Source organism: Nerophis lumbriciformis, linkage group LG32 (genome assembly GCF_033978685.3).
Source record: "Nerophis lumbriciformis linkage group LG32, RoL_Nlum_v2.1, whole genome shotgun sequence".
Classification (NCBI taxonomy): Eukaryota; Metazoa; Chordata; class Actinopteri; order Syngnathiformes; family Syngnathidae; genus Nerophis; species Nerophis lumbriciformis.
Genome location: NC_084579.2, coordinates 2,544,194 through 2,563,212, shown reverse-complemented (window position 1 = coordinate 2,563,212; position 19,019 = coordinate 2,544,194). Strand labels below are relative to the sequence as shown.

The 19,019-nt window shown below is 42.3% G+C and overlaps 1 protein-coding gene across 1 annotated transcript in view; it reads right to left on the bottom strand.

Annotated features, from left to right (window-relative positions):
* Positions 1-19,019, bottom strand: part of stxbp4 (syntaxin binding protein 4) — a 92,810-nt gene that overhangs the window by 31,003 nt on the left and 42,788 nt on the right. The window contains exons 11-16 of the mRNA XM_061926682.1: positions 15,487-15,547; positions 15,256-15,333; positions 7,838-8,074; positions 7,610-7,719; positions 5,089-5,157; positions 4,958-5,023 (exon numbers count right to left, since the gene is read on the bottom strand). Of these exons, the coding sequence (XP_061782666.1) occupies positions 4,958-5,023; positions 5,089-5,157; positions 7,610-7,719; positions 7,838-8,074; positions 15,256-15,333; positions 15,487-15,547 (621 nt within the window). The remainder of the gene's footprint in view (positions 1-4,957; positions 5,024-5,088; positions 5,158-7,609; positions 7,720-7,837; positions 8,075-15,255; positions 15,334-15,486; positions 15,548-19,019) is intronic.

The window sequence follows — 19,019 nt, the reverse complement described above, 5'->3', positions numbered from 1 at the left end:
TACATCATGTAGTAACAGACACCTTCATAACAATATGTAATATGTACAATATACACACTGCAAGTATATACAGGTAAAAGCCAGTAAATTAGAATATTTTGAAAAACTTGATTTATTTCAGTAATTGCATTCAAAAGGTGTAACTTGTACATTATATTTATTCATTGCACACAGACTGATGCATTCAAATGTTTATTTCATTTAATTTTGATGATTTGAAGTGGCAACAAATGAAAATCCAAAATTCCGTGTGTCACAAAATTAGAATATTACTTAAGGCTAATACAAAAAAGGGATTTTTAGAAATGTTGGCCAACTGAAAAGTATGAAAATGAAAAATATGAGCATGTACAATACTCAATACTTGGTTGGAGCTCCTTTTGCCTCAATTACTGCGTTAATGCGGCGTGGCATGGAGTCGATGAGTTTCTGGCACTGCTCAGGTGTCATGAGGGCCCAGGTTGCTCTGATAGTGGCCTTCAACTCTTCTGCGTTTTTGGGTCTGGCATTCTGCATCTTACTTTTCACAATACCCCACAGATTTTCTATGGGGCTAAGGTCAGGGGAGTTGGCGGGCCAATTTAGAACAGAAATACCATGGTCCGTAAACCAGGCACGGGTAGATTTTGCGCTGTGTGCAGGCGCCAAGTCCTGTTGGAACTTGAAATCTCCATCTCCATAGAGCAGGTCAGCAGCAGGAAGCATGTAGTGCTCTAAAACTTGCTGGTAGACGGCTGCGTTGACCCTGGATCTCAGGAAACAGAGTGGACCGACACCAGCAGATGACATGGCACCCCAAACCATCACTGATGGTGGAAACTTTACACTAGACTTCAGGCAACGTGGATCCTGTGCCTCTCCTGTCTTCCTCCAGACTCTGGGACCTCGATTTCCAAAGGAAATGCAAAATTTGCTTTCGTCAGAAAACATGACTTTGGACCACTCAGCAGCAGTCCAGCTCTTTTTTTCCTTAGAGACGCTTTGCGCGCTGTTTCTTGGTCAACAGTGGCTTGACACGAGGTATGTGGCAGTTGAAACCCATGTCTTTCAAGTGTCTCTTGGTGGTGGATCTTGAAGCACTGACTCCAGCAGCTGTCCACTCCTTCTGAATCTCCCCCACATTTTTGAATGGTTTTTTTTTCACAATCTTGACCAGGGCGCGGTGATCCCTATCGCTTGTACACTTTTTCTGACCACAGTTTTTCCTTCCCTTTGCCTCTCCATTAATGTGTTTGGACACAGAGCTCTGAGAACAGCCAGCCTCTTCAGCAATAACCTTTTGTGTCTTTCCCTCCTTGTGCAATGTGTCGATGGTTGCCTTTTGGACAGCTGTCAAATCTGAAGTCTTCCCCATGTTTGTGTAGGCTTCAGAACTGGACTGAGAGACCATTTAAAGCCCTTTGCAGGTGTTTTGAGTTAATCAGCTGATTAGTTTGTGGCACCAGGTGTCTTCAAAATTTAACCCTTACACAATATTCTAATTTTGTGACACACGGAATTTTGGATTTTCATTTGTTGCCACTTCAAATCATCAAAATTAAATGAAATAAACATTTGAATGCATCAGTCTGTGTGCAATGAATAAATATAATGTACAAGTTACACCTTTTGAATGCAATTACTGAAATAAATCAAGTTTTTCAAAATATTCTAATTTACTGGCTTTTACCTGTATAATGTAGTAACAGACACCTTCATAACAATATGTAATATGTACAATATACACACTGCAAATATATATATAATGTAGTAACAGACACCTTCATAACAATATGTAATATGTACAATTTGACACCAAGCAGAAGCAGCCGCCATCTTATAGTGTGTCAACAATAGCAGCATAAGCTAGCGTTAGCTCGCTGCTATCAATGCGCCGCTAAAATAGTCCGTCTGCGTTAGAACTTATAATAATAATAATATCACTCACATTTGGTTCATTTTCAGGTCACCACAAGTAAATGGAATATTGTCGGTACTTTCTGGATGTTTTTAGAGAGTATATGTTAGATATTTATATACACTTACAAATAAAAACATCTGTGTTCTTGTCTTACATAGGGATTGTGAATGATATAATGTTTGTGTATTTCCAATACGACTGACCTAATAATGTGGTCAGAAGTGTTACTACAGTGACGTAGGATCTGGGGAAATTACCGAAGGTCTTCGGAGTGGAATATTCAAAATGGTCGACTGAATTTGTGTCATTTAGTGATGTTTAGACGGTATTCTCACATACTTTGCAGATTGTAAATACAATTCCACCCTACTGCTACTTTAAAGGCGTACTACTATGTACATATACAAAAAATAAATAAAATAAAACATACAAAATATTTTTCTCATTGTTGCTGGATGACTTAAGGGGCTGATTTATTTATATATATATATATATATATATATATATATATATATATATATATATATATATATATATATATATATATATATATATATATATATATCCATACATCCATTTTCTACTGCTTATTCCCTTCGGGGTCGCGGGGGCGCTGGAGCCTATCTCAGCTACAATCGGGCGGAAGGCGGGGTACACCCTGGACAAGTTATATATGTGTATGTGTGTGTGTAAATATATATATATGATTGTATACGTGTATATATATATATATATATACACACACATACATACATACATACATATATGTATGTATATATACACATATATACATATATATATACACATACATATATGTATGTATGTATATATACATATATATATATGTATGTATATATGTATGTACATATACAGTATATGTATGTGTATATATACATATATATACACATACATATATATATATATATACATACATACATATATATATACATATATATATATATATACATACATACATATATATATACATATATGTATGTGTGGGGAAAAAAATCACAAGACTACTTCATCTCTACAGGCCTGTTTCATGAGGGGGGGTTCCTTCAATCATCAGATTTTAATGGGAGCATTCACATACCATGGTTTATATAGGGCACAGAGTGGGTGGGTACAGGCTGGCGTAGGGGCGTGGTGATTGGCTCATGTGTTACCTAGGAGGTGTTTCCGTCTGTGGCGGCATGCTGTTACAATTTCGCTGCGCTTGTTGAGGGATGACAGGTCTGGACGGTAAATAATAAACAGTTTCTCTTTCAAGCATAGGTTGCATCTTTTATTACCACTATTGTAAGGTGTGCTGGATGCAAGAATTTGCCATGTTATTGAATATTCAACATTATTGTCTTTGAGGTCCCAAATGTGTTTGCTGAGTTCTGTGGTATTCCGCAGGTTTTGGTTCCTGAAAGAAGCCTTGTGATTGTTCCATCTGGTTTTAAACTCTCCCTCGGTTAATCCTACATATGTGTCGGATGTGTTAATGTCCTTGCGTGTTACCTTAGATTGGTAGACAACTGATGTTTGTAAGCACCCCCCGTTGAGAGGGCAATCAGGTTTCTTTCGACAGTTGCAGCCTTTGTTGGTTTTGGAGTCGCTCTGTCCGGGGGCCGACGGCTCATTTGCAATTGTTTTGTTGTGGTTTGAGATAATTTGTCGTATATTGTTCATACAGCTGTAGCTCAATTTAATGTTGTTCTTGTTGAATACTTTTCTTAGGGTGTTGTCTTTGGGAAAGTGTTTGTCAATCAGATTGAGGAATTTGTGTCCAATGTTAGTTGAGACGTTTTTGCTGTATGGGGGGTTGTACCAGATGATGTCGTTTCGTTTTCTGTTCTTTTTTGGTTGGTTTCCTGGCGTGGGTTCATAGGTGAGGGTGAAATTGTATCCGCTTTCATCAAGGGCTTTTTGGTACGGGGGGGTTGCTTGGTCAAATTCAGCTTTGCTAGATGACAGCATCGATAGCCTTTTATTAATTCCGGTAGGTATTCTTTTCGTGGTGGTGGGTGGGTGGTTGCTGTCATGGTGCACGTATTGGAGTGTTGTGTTGGATTTCGTGAATGGTTGGTAGCTGTTATTTCTCAGGTTGAAAGTGACGTCAAGGAAGTTGACGGTTTGCTTGTTGGCTTCAATCGTGATCCGTAGGCCGTTCTCTTTGAAAATTTGGCATATATACGTGCACCATGACAGCAACCACCCACCCACCACCACCACCATCAGGTAATCTCCTGATGATTGAGGGAACCCCCCCTCATGAAACAGGCCTGTAGAGATGAAATAGTCTTGTGATTTATTTTTTATTTTTTTTTCCCCCACACATACATATATATATATATATATATGTATATATTTGTATATATATATACATATATATATATATATATATATACATATATATATATTTGTATATATATATATATATATATATATATATATATATATATATATATATATATATATATATATATATATATATATATATATATATATATATATACACCGAGATGCACATAAAAGTTTCAAGAACTCATTTAAAAACAAACAATGTCATTTGGTTTCCGTCGGTCAATTGTATATGTTTGATGGACACAACGAAACACAATTAAGTTTATAAAGTCAATAGTTTTTCCAGCCTACTGCTACTTTAAGGGCGTACTACTTGTTTATGTTTGGCGTGCACCGCACATCTGACTGTTGCACATCTGACTGTTGCACATCTGACTGTTGCACATCTGACTGTTGCCACATCTGACTGTTGCACATCTGACTGTTGCACATCTGACTGTTGCACATCTGACTGTTGCCGTACGACCACAAGAGCAAATGTTTGTTGTTGTCGGCCATTATGCGGAGGAAGAGAAGTAGGAGCACCACAACAAACACTTTGCGTCCAGAAAAGTAGTTTTCAATGGAGGCCTCACCCTCCTCCCACCTGCGCCTCCTCCGCACGCCACCCTTGGCCAGGGACACTCCAGCGTGTCGGAGATAAGTACACCTGGTGCTCTATTTTAGCCCCTCCCCCCTGCTGGCGGATCATTTGTGGCTGACCTGTTTGACTCGGTCCAGCTCCTCCTGCATCTGCACGTGGACCCTCTGAGACTCCAGCAGCTGCTCCTGAAGACCACACGCAGCAGCAGCAGCTTAGCCACACACGCATCAAGACTCACAGGTAAATTTACCTGCAGCCTCTTCATCTCCCTCACAGCCTCCGTCTGCTCCTTCCTCACGCGCTCCATTTCCTCCGAATCCTGACACACACACACACGTTATTTGGTGATTCTATTTCTCAACAGGCAGGTGAGAGTAACAAGAGGTTGCCATGGTAACAGTGGAAAGGGGTGTGTACAGGTGTATGTGCCTTCACATGAGAACTTTATGGCGATGTGTTGATTGACTTCCTGTGTCGCATGGTATAAGGACCCCCCTCTCTCCCCTATAAAAGGGAGGAGTCCGCTTCCCAAAGTCCTGACTTAAACGTGTGGACAATGCTGAAGAAACAAGTCCATGTCAGAAAAGCAACACATTTAAGCTGAACTGCAGCAATTTAGTGGTCAAGTGGTCAAGTAGAAGCTTGTGGATGGCTACCAAAAGCGCCTTATTGCAGGTAAACTTGCCAAGGGACATGTAAGCAAATATTAACATTGCTGTATGTATACTTTTGACCCAGCACATTTTCAGTAGAGCCATAATAAATTCATAAAAGAAGCAAACTTCATGAATGTTTTTTGTGACCAACAAGTATGTGCTCCAATCACTACATCACAACAATTAAGACTTGTAGAAATGATTGGAAATACAAGACAGCCATGACATGATGTTCTTTACACTGTACATAAATATAAATATATACATATACATAAATATATGCACATATAAATATATACATATATAGATACATATACACATACCGTACATACATACAGGTAAAAGCCAGTAAATTAGAATATTTTGAAAAACTTGATTTATTTCAGTAATTGCATTCAAAAGGTGTAACTTGTACATTATATTTATTCATTGCACACAGACTGATGCATTCAAATGTTTATTTCATTTAATTTTGATGATTTGAAGTGGCAACAAATGAAAATCCAAAATTCCGTGTGTCACAAAATTAGAATATTACTTAAGGCTAATACAAAAAAGGGATTTTTAGAAATGTTGGCCAACTGAAAAGTATGAAAATGAAAAATATGAGCATGTACAATACTCAATACTTGGTTGGAGCTCCTTTTGCCTCAATTACTGCGTTAATGCGGCGTGGCATGGAGTCGATGAGTTTCTGGCACTGCTCAGGTGTTATGAGAGCCCAGGTTGCTCTGATAGTGGCCTTCAACTCTTCTGCGTTTTTGGGTCTGGCATTCTGCATCTTCCTTTTCACAATACCCCACAGATTTTCTATGGGGCTAAGGTCAGGGGAGTTGGCGAGCCAATTTAGAACAGAAATACCATGGTACGTAAACCAGGCACGGGTAGATTTTGCGCTGTGTGCAGGCGCCAAGTCCTGTTGGAACTTGAAATCTCCATCTCCATAGAGCAGGTCAGCAGCAGGAAGCATGAAGTGCTCTAAAACTTGCTGGTAGACGGCTGCGTTGACCCTGGATCTCAGGAAACAGAGTGGACCCACACCAGCAGATGACATGGCACCCCAAACCATCACTGATGGTGGAAACTTTACACTAGACTTCAGGTAACGTGGATCCTGTGCCTCTCCTGTCTTCCTCCAGACTCTGGGACCTCGATTTCCAAAGGAAATGCAAAATTTGCTTTCGTCAGAAAACATGACTTTGGACCACTCAGCAGCAGTCCAGCTGGTGTCGGTCCACTCTGTTTCCTGAGATCCAGGGTCAACGCAGCCGTCTACCAGCAAGTTTTAGAGCACTTCATGCTTCCTGCTGCTGACCTGCTCTATGGAGATGGAGATTTCAAGTTCCAACAGGACTTGGCGCCTGCACACAGCGCAAAATCTACCCGTGCCTGGTTTACGGACCATGGTATTTCTGTTCTAAATTGGCCCGCCAACTCCCCTGACCTTAGCCCCATAGAAAATCTGTGGGGTATTGTGAAAAGGAAGATGCAGAATGCCAGACCCAAAAACGCAGAAGAGTTGAAGGCCACTATCAGAGCAACCTGGGCTCTCATAACACCTGAGCAGTGCCAGAAACTCATCGACTCCATGCCACGCCGCATTAACGCAGTAATTGAGGCAAAAGGAGCTCCAACCAAGTATTGAGTATTGTACATGCTCATATTTTTCATTTTCATACTTTTCAGTTGGCCAACATTTCTAAAAATCCCTTTTTTGTATTAGCCTTAAGTAATATTCTAATTTTGTGACACACGGAATTTTGGATTTTCATTTGTTGCCACTTCAAATCATCAAAATTAAATGAAATAAACATTTGAATGCATCAGTCTGTGTGCAATGAATAAATATAATGTACAAGTTACACCTTTTGAATGCAATTACTGAAATAAATCAAGTTTTTCAAAATATTCTAGTTTACTGGCTTTTACCTGTATTCCTCACATATTGGTGAATATGCTCTCAGTGATTTTTCCTTACATCCCGCTAATAGGACACCCCCTCCCCCGAGAGCGCCAACAAATCGATGCCGGCCGCGTCGATACGACACGGTGCGCACACAGTAAAGTAGTAATCCATTACCGGGGAAAAAGAGTACGTGTCAAAGACCGTCCTACCCGCTGGCGAGTGGGCGACTCCTGCAGACTTAACAGGTCTTCGGATGTGAACTTTGACCCCAGCTCCTCCAGCTGAGGCCTGAACACGTCCTTGGTCAGCTTCTCAAAGTCTGACGGCACAACAACAACAACAATGCAAACTACGTGTGGGCACTCAGGTCACACACAAACACTACTGTTGCAGGTTGTCATAGCAACAGCGGTAAGATGAGAGTATTTAGTGCTCACCTGTGAAGGCCACCGTCCCGGCCGGGTCTGCTTGGAGTCGGGACCTGAACGCCTGCCGCTCAGCTTCTGTGGGCTTCAGGCGGAGGAGGTCCAGAGCCTGAGCATGCACACGGATCAATAGGTGCATCACATCAATACGCCGCGCACCACATGATCGTATCGTCCCCTTTAGACCAGTGTTTCCTAACCATAGGGCCGGGCCGCCAAAAGAGATGTGTCTCTCAGCCAGGCCCGGCCCTAACCAATCTGGCGCCCTAGGCAAGATTTTAGGTGGCGCCCCCCCACATCGGCAGTGAAGTGTATATACTCACAAGAACCCGAATAGCTTTGTCTTTGACCTTTTTTTTTTTACTTACAACTATACCTAATATATAAAGGGGTGGAAAAGTGACTATTACCTGCAGGGCAAACATTAGCTAACCAGAAGGCAATAACAATGTAAACAAAAAACACCTGCTTAAAAGATCTAATACAAATGTCCCTGAGGAATGTAAGGTGGGAGTACTGTAATTACCTAACGTTACATTATTATTTTCCATAACAATTTAGCCCCCTCCACAATATTAACCCGACGTTAAAACTAGCTATTTATTGATTAGCAATTGCCGCAACATGTAACATTAGCTTAATGCTAAAAAGCCAGGTTACTATCACATTCTGTAACAGACAAATAATTTCATGTAGGCTAACGTTACCCAACTGCTACCTCTGTCTTTTCCCGTTTCTACTCCTCTTCTTTTCTCTTTTTTCTTCCCTGGGCACCTGACAGTTTTGGCCGTTTTGACATCTTGTGTTGATTTTTTGATGTGGTGACGTCCAAAAAGAGTCATGATACGGGAAGGGAGGGGGCGCACCGTGCGGGGGGAGGAGGGGGGGCGTAATGTTGTAACAAATAATATTTCTATTAAATAGGCTTTACTTTGCATTTTAATTAACGTGGGATTATTTTTTGTATTTAGAAATAATAGTACCAACTTTTTTTTTTTTTTTTTTCTCCAACATTTGTGGCACTGGCGTGGCGCCCCCTGATGGACGGCGCCCTTAGCATTTGCCTATACGGCCTATGCCACGGGCCGGCCCTGCTCTCAGCTGTGGTCCGTGTGGCACTCAGGTGTAATACACTTTTCCACCACTTGTGGCAGTAATGACAACATCAAACAAACAGAAGAAGTTTGGAGATAAAGTCATAGAGAAGTTTTTTAAGCGCAAAAAATATGACAAAAGCGGTGAAGGCGTATTTTCATTTGCACTTTTATTTTATTGACTTTTTATTAAACACATATTATTGTTATTAATTATTTAGTTCGAATTTTGTTATTTCCGTACTGCATTTCTTTTCAACACTTCTCTTCTTTTGCAGTATGTTTAATTAGAATGTATTGTTGTAATCATCTCTAGTCCGTAATAACAATCTTTATGACAAACACTTGTCAAGGTTTATCCTGGTAGACTGTCACGAGGTTCGGTATTGTCATGTCTGTGTAATCATGTTTTGTTTTAAGTCATGTTTTGTTTAGTTTCTGGCTTTTCACTCCCTTGTCTTGTTTGCATGATTACCCATTAGTTTCACCTGTTCCACGTTTGGACTCATTGTGCACTCTTGTTTGTCACCATAGCAACCATTAGTTTTCACCTGTCACGTCACGCACCTGTTTCACGTTTTGAGTCACGCACCTGCTTTCACTAATCATGTCCATAGTATTTAAGTTCATTCATTTTCTGTTGTTCGTCCTGACGACATCCCCGCATTTATGCTCCTGCACACTCTCCACACCCTGATGACCCTTGCTACTCTTTTTTTCATGCCGGTTCCATGCCAAGTAAGTTTGTGTTTATTAAGCCACAGTTAGTGTTTTGTTTAATTGTTCATAGTTTCTGCCAATGTGCAAGTTTTGTGTTTATAGTCTAGTTTTGTACCTCCGCCCCTGTGCAAGTTTTGTGTTTATAGTCTAGTTTTGTACCTCCGCCCCTGTGCGCGCTTTTCGTTTATTCCTTTTTTGATGGTTTAAATAAATCATGTACCCACCTTCAAGCCTTGACCAGTCCAGTTCATTTGCACCACGGGAGAACAAACCAAGCCACAGTCCCAGTCGTGACAGGTATAATTATTGACAATGACTAAAAACTAATTCAGTGGGCTCCGGGGTCAAGGTCAAGGTGGATTTATTTATATAGCACAATTTTAAAATGGCCACTACTACACAACAGATTAAAGGTAAAAAGATTTAAAAAATTACAATAAGCACAGTTAAAAATGCATAAAAATAGGAAAAAGTGTAAAATAATAACATGAAAATGTCCAGCTCAGCTGCGGTGGAAAAGTTGGGCCCCAAAGTCAAAAAGGTTAGAACCCCTGCTTTACATATCCCTCATGTTTACTACCATATATTGATAAATGTTGATGTTTCATGATTAATGTTTCCTTCCTTGATTAGCTGACTTTATCTAATCTCAGTCGCAAACTTCCTTGCCTGCAAACAAGAGTGGATTCTTGGTGCAGCACGCCCTCTAGTGGCCGCGGTGGTCATGACCTCTTGAAAGCTAAAAACCTGCATCAATGACGTTACTAATGTGAAGTCATTGTGACCCAAATTATCACAATATTGTTGAACGTGCTCAAAAAGTACTTATACACACACGGCACTACGTTTTTTTTGTTTGTTTTTTAAATAGATTGACACAAAACATACTTTCATCGGTAGAAAAAATATTAAATATTGTTCTGGCTTCTTAAGAGACATTATTTTTTATTTGTTTAAACATGTTTATTTTCTTCCGTTTTAATTTATTACAATGTGTTTTAATGACGAACAAAAATCTGACTTTTGAGTGCATCACTTCCGGTTAATATGATGTCACATGAGTGTGTTGTTATTAACCCTTCGAGTACAGAACTATACAGGTAAAAGCCAGTAAATTAGAATATTTTGAAAAACTTGATTTATTTCAGTAATTGCATTCAAAAGGTGTAACTTGTACATTATATTTATTCATTGCACACAGACTGATGCATTCAAATGTTTATTTCATTTAATTTTGATGATTTGAAGTGGCAACAAATGAAAATCCAAAATTCCGTGTGTCACAAAATTAGAATATTACTTAAGGCTAATACAAAAAAGGGATTTTTAGAAATGTTGGCCAACTGAAAAGTATGAAAATGAAAAATATGAGCATGTACAATACTCAATACTTGGTTGGAGCTCCTTTTGCCTCAATTACTGCGTTAATGCGGCGTGGCATGGAGTCGATGAGTTTCTGGCACTGCTCAGGTGTTATGAGAGCCCAGGTTGCTCTGATAGTGGCCTTCAACTCTTCTGCGTTTTTGGGTCTGGCATTCTGCATCTTCCTTTTCACAATACCCCACAGATTTTCTATGGGGCTAAGGTCAGGGGAGTTGGCGGGCCAATTTAGAACAGAAATACCATGGTCCGTAAACCAGGCACGGGTAGATTTTGCGCTGTGTGCAGGCGCCAAGTCCTGTTGGAACTTGAAATCTCCATCTCCATAGAGCAGGTCAGCAGCAGGAAGCATGAAGTGCTCTAAAACTTGCTGGTAGACGGCTGCGTTGACCCTGGATCTCAGGAAACAGAGTGGACCGACACCAGCAGATGACATGGCACCCCAAACCATCACCCAACCATGCAAATTTTGCATTTCCTTTGGAAATCGAGGTCCCAGAGTCTGGAGGAAGACAGGAGAGGCACAGGATCCACGTTGCCTGAAGTCTAGTGTAAAGTTTCCACCATCAGTGATGGTTTGGGGTGCCATGTCATCTGCTGGTGTCGGTCCACTCTGTTTCCTGAGATCCAGGGTCAACGCAGCCGTCTACCAGCACGTTTTAGAGCACTTCATGCTTCCTGCTGCTGACCTGCTCTATGGAGATGGAGATTTCAAGTTCCAACAGGACTTGGCGCCTGCACACAGCGCAAAATCTACCCGTGCCTGGTTTACGGACCATGGTATTTCTGTTCTAAATTGGCCCGCCAACTCCCCTGACCTTAGCCCCATAGAAAATCTGTGGGGTATTGTGAAAAGGAAGATGCAGAATGCCAGACCCAAAAACGCAGAAGAGTTGAAGGCCACTATCAGAGCAACCTGGGCTCTCATAACACCTGAGCAGTGCCAGAAACTCATGGACTCCATGCCACGCCGCATTAACGCAGTAATTGAGGCAAAAGGAGCTCCAACCAAGTATTGAGTATTGTACATGCTCATATTTTTCATTTTCATACTTTTCAGTTGGCCAACATTTCTAAAAATCCCTTTTTTGTATTAGCCTTAAGTAATATTCTAATTTTGTGACACACGGAATTTTGGATTTTCATTTGTTGCCACTTCAAATCATCAAAATTAAATGAAATAAACATTTGAATGCATCAGTCTGTGTGCAATGAATAAATATAATGTACAAGTTACACCTTTTGAATGCATTTACTGAAATAAATCAAGTTTTTCAAAATATTCTAATTTACTGGCTTTTACCTGTAGATCATACAGCCCAAAATAGGTGTGTGAAACCAAAGATTTTCTTTTCGATCCAATACTGGCTGTTATAGGCGATACCGATCTGATACCGTTACTTTGTGCAATTAAACATAATGCGTTGGGTAAAATGTCAAAGTTGTGTATTTCAAGTGTAGCTGCTCTTCGGGAAGTCATCTTAAAATGATATAAAGTCACAGGGTGGAAGAGATAATAATTTCATACCTGCCAACTTTTGAAATCAGAAAAACCTAGTAGCCAGGGTCCAAGGGCCACAGGCCCCGGTAAGTCCAGGACAAAGTCCTGGAGGGGGGTTCAGGCTTCGCCCCCCGACGCAAAATGATTATTAGCATTCAGACAGGTTAAAATGTTGCTAAAACCATCACTTTTCTATCAGTCACAGTGACTTTTCAAAACAAAAATATTACAGCAAAAATCATATGGGTTGATTGACATGTTTATTCTGTAAGCTAACTTCAATAGTTTGAAATTATTTTGACAGTTAATGCCAGTTATCCTGTCAACCTTTCACAAGACTTCAATTTGTTCATTGAAAGTATAAACACTTTTTACAGTAAACAAATGGTAAAACAGTACTAAACAATTCCATTAAAAAAAAAAAATTGGTGTCATTATTAACTTTCTGTCCAAGCTTGTATAATCTACTGCCTTGTTCAATTGTAAAAAATATTCTGTGCCTAAAATTCACATTTCTATCACAATTATCATACTGTAAACATGGTAAGCTAACTTAGTGTCTGAGAGTAACTCTGGTGATCAAAGATAGTTTAATACATGTAGCACTAAATTTGACCAGCAGAGGGCGACAACGCTACACCTTAGGTTTAACTGTGAAGAGTCACATTCAGGTACTTTGTGTTCAATGTGGATCATTTCTATGTGCATAGTTTATTGTGGGAATGCATTAAGACTAAACCTATTTTATTTATGTAAAATACACAATGGACGTTATACTTGTGTCATGTTTATTTTGTTTCTATTTTCAGTCTTACAAACTTAAATGAAGCATGTAAAGAAATACAATTGAGGAAGGAAAATTATTCAAAAGAAGGATCAACAATCCTCAATAAAACTTCCGGAGCTTCTGTTCCTTCATGCTGTTAACTATCTGTTTAGCTGCTGTAAGTGAGTAGAGAGGGCAGAATAATGCATTTATTGACAGCGCAGTCCATCCATCCATCCATCCATCCATCTTCTTCCGCTTATCCGAGGTCGGGTCGCGGGGGCAGCAGCCTAAGCAGGGAAGCCCAGACTTCCCTCTCCCCAGCCACTTCGTCCAGCTCTTCCTGTGGGACCCCGAGGCGTTCCCAGGCCAGCCGGGAGACATAGTCTTCCCAACGTGTCCTGGGTCTTCCCCGCGGCCTCCTACCGGTCGGACGTGCCCTAAACACCTCCCTAGGGAGGCGTTCGGGTGGCATCCTGACCAGATGCCCGAACCACCTCATCTGGCTCCTCTCGATGTGGAGGAGCAGCGGCTTTACTTTGAGCTCCCCCCGGATGACAGAGCTTCTCACCCTATCTCTAAGGGAGAGCCCCGCCACCCGGCGGAGGAAACTCATTTCGGCCGCTTGTACCCGTGATCTTGTCCTTTCGGTCATAACCCAAAGCTCATGACCATAGGTGAGGATGGGAACGTAGATCGACCGGTAAATCGAGAGCTTTGCCTTCCGGCTCAGCTCCTTCTTCACCACAATGGATCGATACAGCGTCCGCATTACTGAAGACGCCGCACCGATCCGCCTGTCCATCTCACGATCCACTCTTCCCTCACTCGTGAACAAGACTCCGAGGTACTTGAACTCCTCCACTTGGGGCAAGATCTCCTCCCCAACCCGGAGATGGCACACCACCCTTTTCCGGGCGAGAACCATGGACTCGGACTTGGAGGTGCTGATTCTCATCCCAGTCGCTTCACACTCGGCTGCGAACCGATCCAGTGAGAGCTGAAGATCCTGGCCAGATGAAGCCATCAGGACCACATCATCTGCAAAAAGCAGAGACCTAATCCTGCAGCCACCAAACCGGATCCCCTCAACGCCTTGACTGCGCCTAGAAATTCTGTCCATAAAGGTTATGAACAGAATGGGTGACAAAGGGCAGCCTTGGCGGAGTCCAACCCTCACTGGAAACGTGTCCGACTTACTGCCGGCAATGCGGACCAAGCTCTGGCACTGAGCATACAGGGAGCGGACTGCCACAATCAGACAGTCCGATACCCCATACTCTCTGAGCACTCCCCACAGGACTTCCCGAGGGACACGGTCGAATGCCTTCTCCAAGTCCACAAAACACATGTAGACTGGTTGGGCAAACTCCCATGCACCCTCAAGGACCCTGCCGAGAGTATAGAGCTGGTCCACAGTTCCACGACCAGGACGAAAACCACACTGTTCCTCCTCAATCCGAGGTTCGACTATCCGGCGTAGCCTCCTCTCCAGTACAGTGCAGTGTACTTTGTAAATATGTAAACATTGTCTCAAAGGAACATGACCCGTGGAGGCACTTTCTGAGCAAACATCAACATTATCATGTGCGGCCCCCTTCATGATGTAGTTGAATAGCCCTGATTTACAGTATCTCAAACAACTAAAGTATCGATATTTTGATTTGAGAGTGGATATTAGCGCATTAGGATCTGGTATCGACAGCATCGATCTTTCCGTATGGATCTGCACATCACTAGTTTAGTTTAAAAGATGCTAGTGTCTCTTGTATTTGTGTTAGCACTAATGAGCTAGCACGCCTCTCCAGTAAATGAGCGGCATCGATCATTTGTCAAAGTGTTAACGACCACGGTTTATGATCATTTTATGTTTAAACGGTAATGCTAATATCATTTTATGAGGGTTTATTGTTCCATCCCGTGTCTTTCAATCAATGACAAAGGCAGCCATGTGGGTTTACTGGTCAACCAAAGAGTGATAGTGGCAACATTGTCACCTGCTCCAGTCGCTCCGGTCTGATGACGGCACCTTCGCTGCTGGCGCCGTCTTGAAAAAAAGAGAACATCATCACCAATCAGGCAAACAATTCATTGGAATGAATGTTAACAAAATGCACATTAATGTCAAATCAAAAGTGACCTTTATGAAGGCACAATGATTGTTATACTTAGATGGTGTACCTAATGAATTGGTCCATACCAGTGTTTGTAGCGGCCTCAGGTGTGGACGTCTGCTCTGTTCTGGCCGCAGACACTCGAACCTGCAAACATTGCACTTCAAACATCATGCTGCACACCACCACGCCACTGTCAGCCACTAAAAACTAGTAGTAGTAGTACTCAACTGATGCCGCACACCACCACGCCACTGTCAGCCACTTAAAACTAGTACTAGTAGTAGAAGTAGTACTTAACTGATGCCGCACACCACCACGCCACTGTCAGCTACAACAACCAGTACTATTAGTCGTAGTACTTAACTGATGCTGCACATCACCACGCCACTGTCAGCCACTAAAAACTAGTAGTAGTTGTAGAAGTAGTACTTAACTGATGCCGCAGACCACCACACCACTGTCAGCCACTAAAAACTAGTAGTAGTTGTAGAAGTAGTACTCAACTGATGCCGCACACCACCACGCCACTGTCAGCGACAACAACCAGTACTATTAGTCGTAGTACTTAACTGATGCTGCACATCACCACGCCACTGTCAGCCATTAAAAACTAGTAGTAGTTGTAGAAGTAGTACTCAACTGATGCCGCACACCACCACGCCACTGTCAGCGACAACAACCAGTACTATTAGTCGTAGTACTTAACTGATGCTGCACATCACCACGCCACTGTCAGCCATTAAAAACTAGTAGTAGTTGTAGAAGTAGTACTCAACTGATGCCGCACACCACCACGCCACTGTCAGCGACAACAACCAGTACTATTAGTCGTAGTACTTAACTGATGCTGCACATCACCACGCCACTGTCAGCCACTAAAAACTAGTAGTAGTTGTAGAAGTAGTACTTAACTGATGCCGCACACCACCACATCACTGTCAGCTACAACAACCAGTACTAGTAGTCGTAGTACTTAACTGATGGTGCACACCACCACGCCACTAAAAACTAGTAGTAGTTGTAGAAGTAGTACTTAACTGATGCCGCACACCACCACGCCACTGTCAGCCACTAAAAACTAGTAGTAGTAGTAGTAGAAGTAGTACTCAACTGATGCCACACACCACCACGCCACTGTCAGCCACTAAAAACTAGTACTAGTAGTAGTAGAAGTAGTACTCAACTGATGCCGCACACCACCACGCCACTTTCAGCCACTAAAAACTAGTACTAGTAGTATAAGTAGTACTTAACTGATGCCGCACACCACCACGCCACTGTCAGCCACTAAAAACTAGTACTAGTAGTAGAAGTAGTACTCAACTGATGCCGCACACCACCACACCACTGTCAGCCACTAAAAACTAGTACTAGTAGTAGAAGTAGTACTTAACTGATGCCGCACACCACCACGCCACTGTCAGCCACTAAAAACTAGTAGTAGTAGTACTCAACTGATGCCGCACACCACCACGCCACTGTCAGCCACTAAAAACTAGTACTAGTAGTAGTAGAAGTAGTACTCAACTGATGCTGCACACCACCACATCACTGTCAGCCACTAAAAACTAGTACTAGTAGTAGTAGAAATAGTACTCAACTGATGCCGCACACCACCACGCCACTGTCAGCCACTAAAAACTAGTAGTAGTAGTACTCAACTGATGCCGCACACCACCACGCCACTGTCAGCCACTAAAAACTAGTACTAGTAGTAGTAGAAGTAGTACTCAACTGATGCCGCACACCACCACGCCACTGTCAGCCACTAAAAACTAGTAGTAGTAGTACTCAACTGATGCCGCACACCACCACGCCACTGTCAGCCACTAAAAACTAGTACTAGTAGTAGTAGAAGTAGTACTCAACTGATGCCGCACACCACCACGCCACTGTCAGCCACTAAAAACTAGTACTAGTAGTAGTAGAAATAGTACTCAACTGATGCCGCACACCACCACGCCACTGTCAGCCACTAAAAACTAGTAGTAGTAGTACTCAACTGAAGCCGCACACCACCACGCCACTGTCAGCCACTAAAAACTAGTACTAGTAGTAGTAGAAATAGTACTCAACTGATGCCGCACACCACCACGCCACTGTCAGCCACTAAAAACTAGTACTAGTAGTAGTAGAAGTAGTATTCAACTGATGCCGCACACCACCACGCCACTGTCAGCCACTAAAAACTAGTACGAGTAGTAGTAGAAATAGTACTCAACTGATGCCGCACACCACCACGCCACTGTCAGCCACTAAAAACTAGTACTAGTAGTAGTAGAAGTAGTACTCAACTGATGCCGCACACCACCACGCCACTTTCAGCCACTAAAAACTAGTACTAGTAGTATAAGTAGTACTTAACTGATGCCGCACACCACCACGCCACTGTCAGCCACTAAAAACTAGTACTAGTAGTAGAAGTAGTACTCAACTGATGCCGCACACCACCACACCACTGTCAGCCACTAAAAACTAGTACTAGTAGTAGAAGTAGTACTTAACTGATGCCGCACACCACCACGCCACTGTCAGCCACTAAAAACTAGTAGTAGTAGTACTCAACTGATGCCGCACACCACCACGCCACTGTCAGCCACTAAAAACTAGTACTAGTAGTAGTAGAAGTAGTACTCAACTGATGCTGCACACCACCACATCACTGTCAGCCACTAAAAACTAGTACTAGTAGTAGTAGAAATAGTACTCAACTGATGCCGCACACCACCACGCCACTGTCAGCCACTAAAAACTAGTAGTAGTAGTACTCAACTGATGCCGCACACCACCACGCCACTGTCAGCCACTAAAAACTAGTACTAGTAGTAGTAGAAGTAGTACTCAACTGATGCCGCACACCACCACGCCACTGTCAGCCACTAAAAACTAGTAGTAGTAGTACTCAACTGATGCCGCACACCACCACGCCACTGTCAGCCACTAAAAACTAGTACTAGTAGTAGTAGAAGTAGTACTCAACTGATGCCGCACACCACCACGCCACTGTCAGCCACTAAAAACTAGTACTAGTAGTAGTAGAAATAGTACTCAACTGATGCCGCACACCACCACGCCACTGTCAGCCACTAAAAACTAGTAGTAGTAGTACTCAACTGAAGCCGCACACCACCACGCCACTGTCAGCCACTAAAAACTAGTACTAGTAGTAGTAGAAATAGTACTCAACTGATGCCGCACACCACCACGCCACTGTCAGCCACTAAAAACTAGTACTAGTAGTAGTAGAAGTAGTATTCAACTGATGCCGCACACCACCACGCCACTGTCAGCCACTAAAAACTAGTACGAGTAGTAGTAGAAATAGTACTCAACTGATGCCGCACACCACCACGCCACTGTCAGCCACTAAAAACTAGTACTAGTAGTAGAAGTAGTACTTAACTGATGCCGCACACCACCACACCACTGTCAGCCACTAAAAACTAGTACTACTAGTAGTAGAAGTAGTACTTAACTGATGCCGCACACCACCACGCCACTGTCAGCCACTAAAAACTAGTAGTAGTAGTACTCAACTGATGCCGCACACCACCACGCCACTGTCAGCCACTAAAAACTAGTACTAGTAGTAGTAGAAATAGTACTCAACTGATGC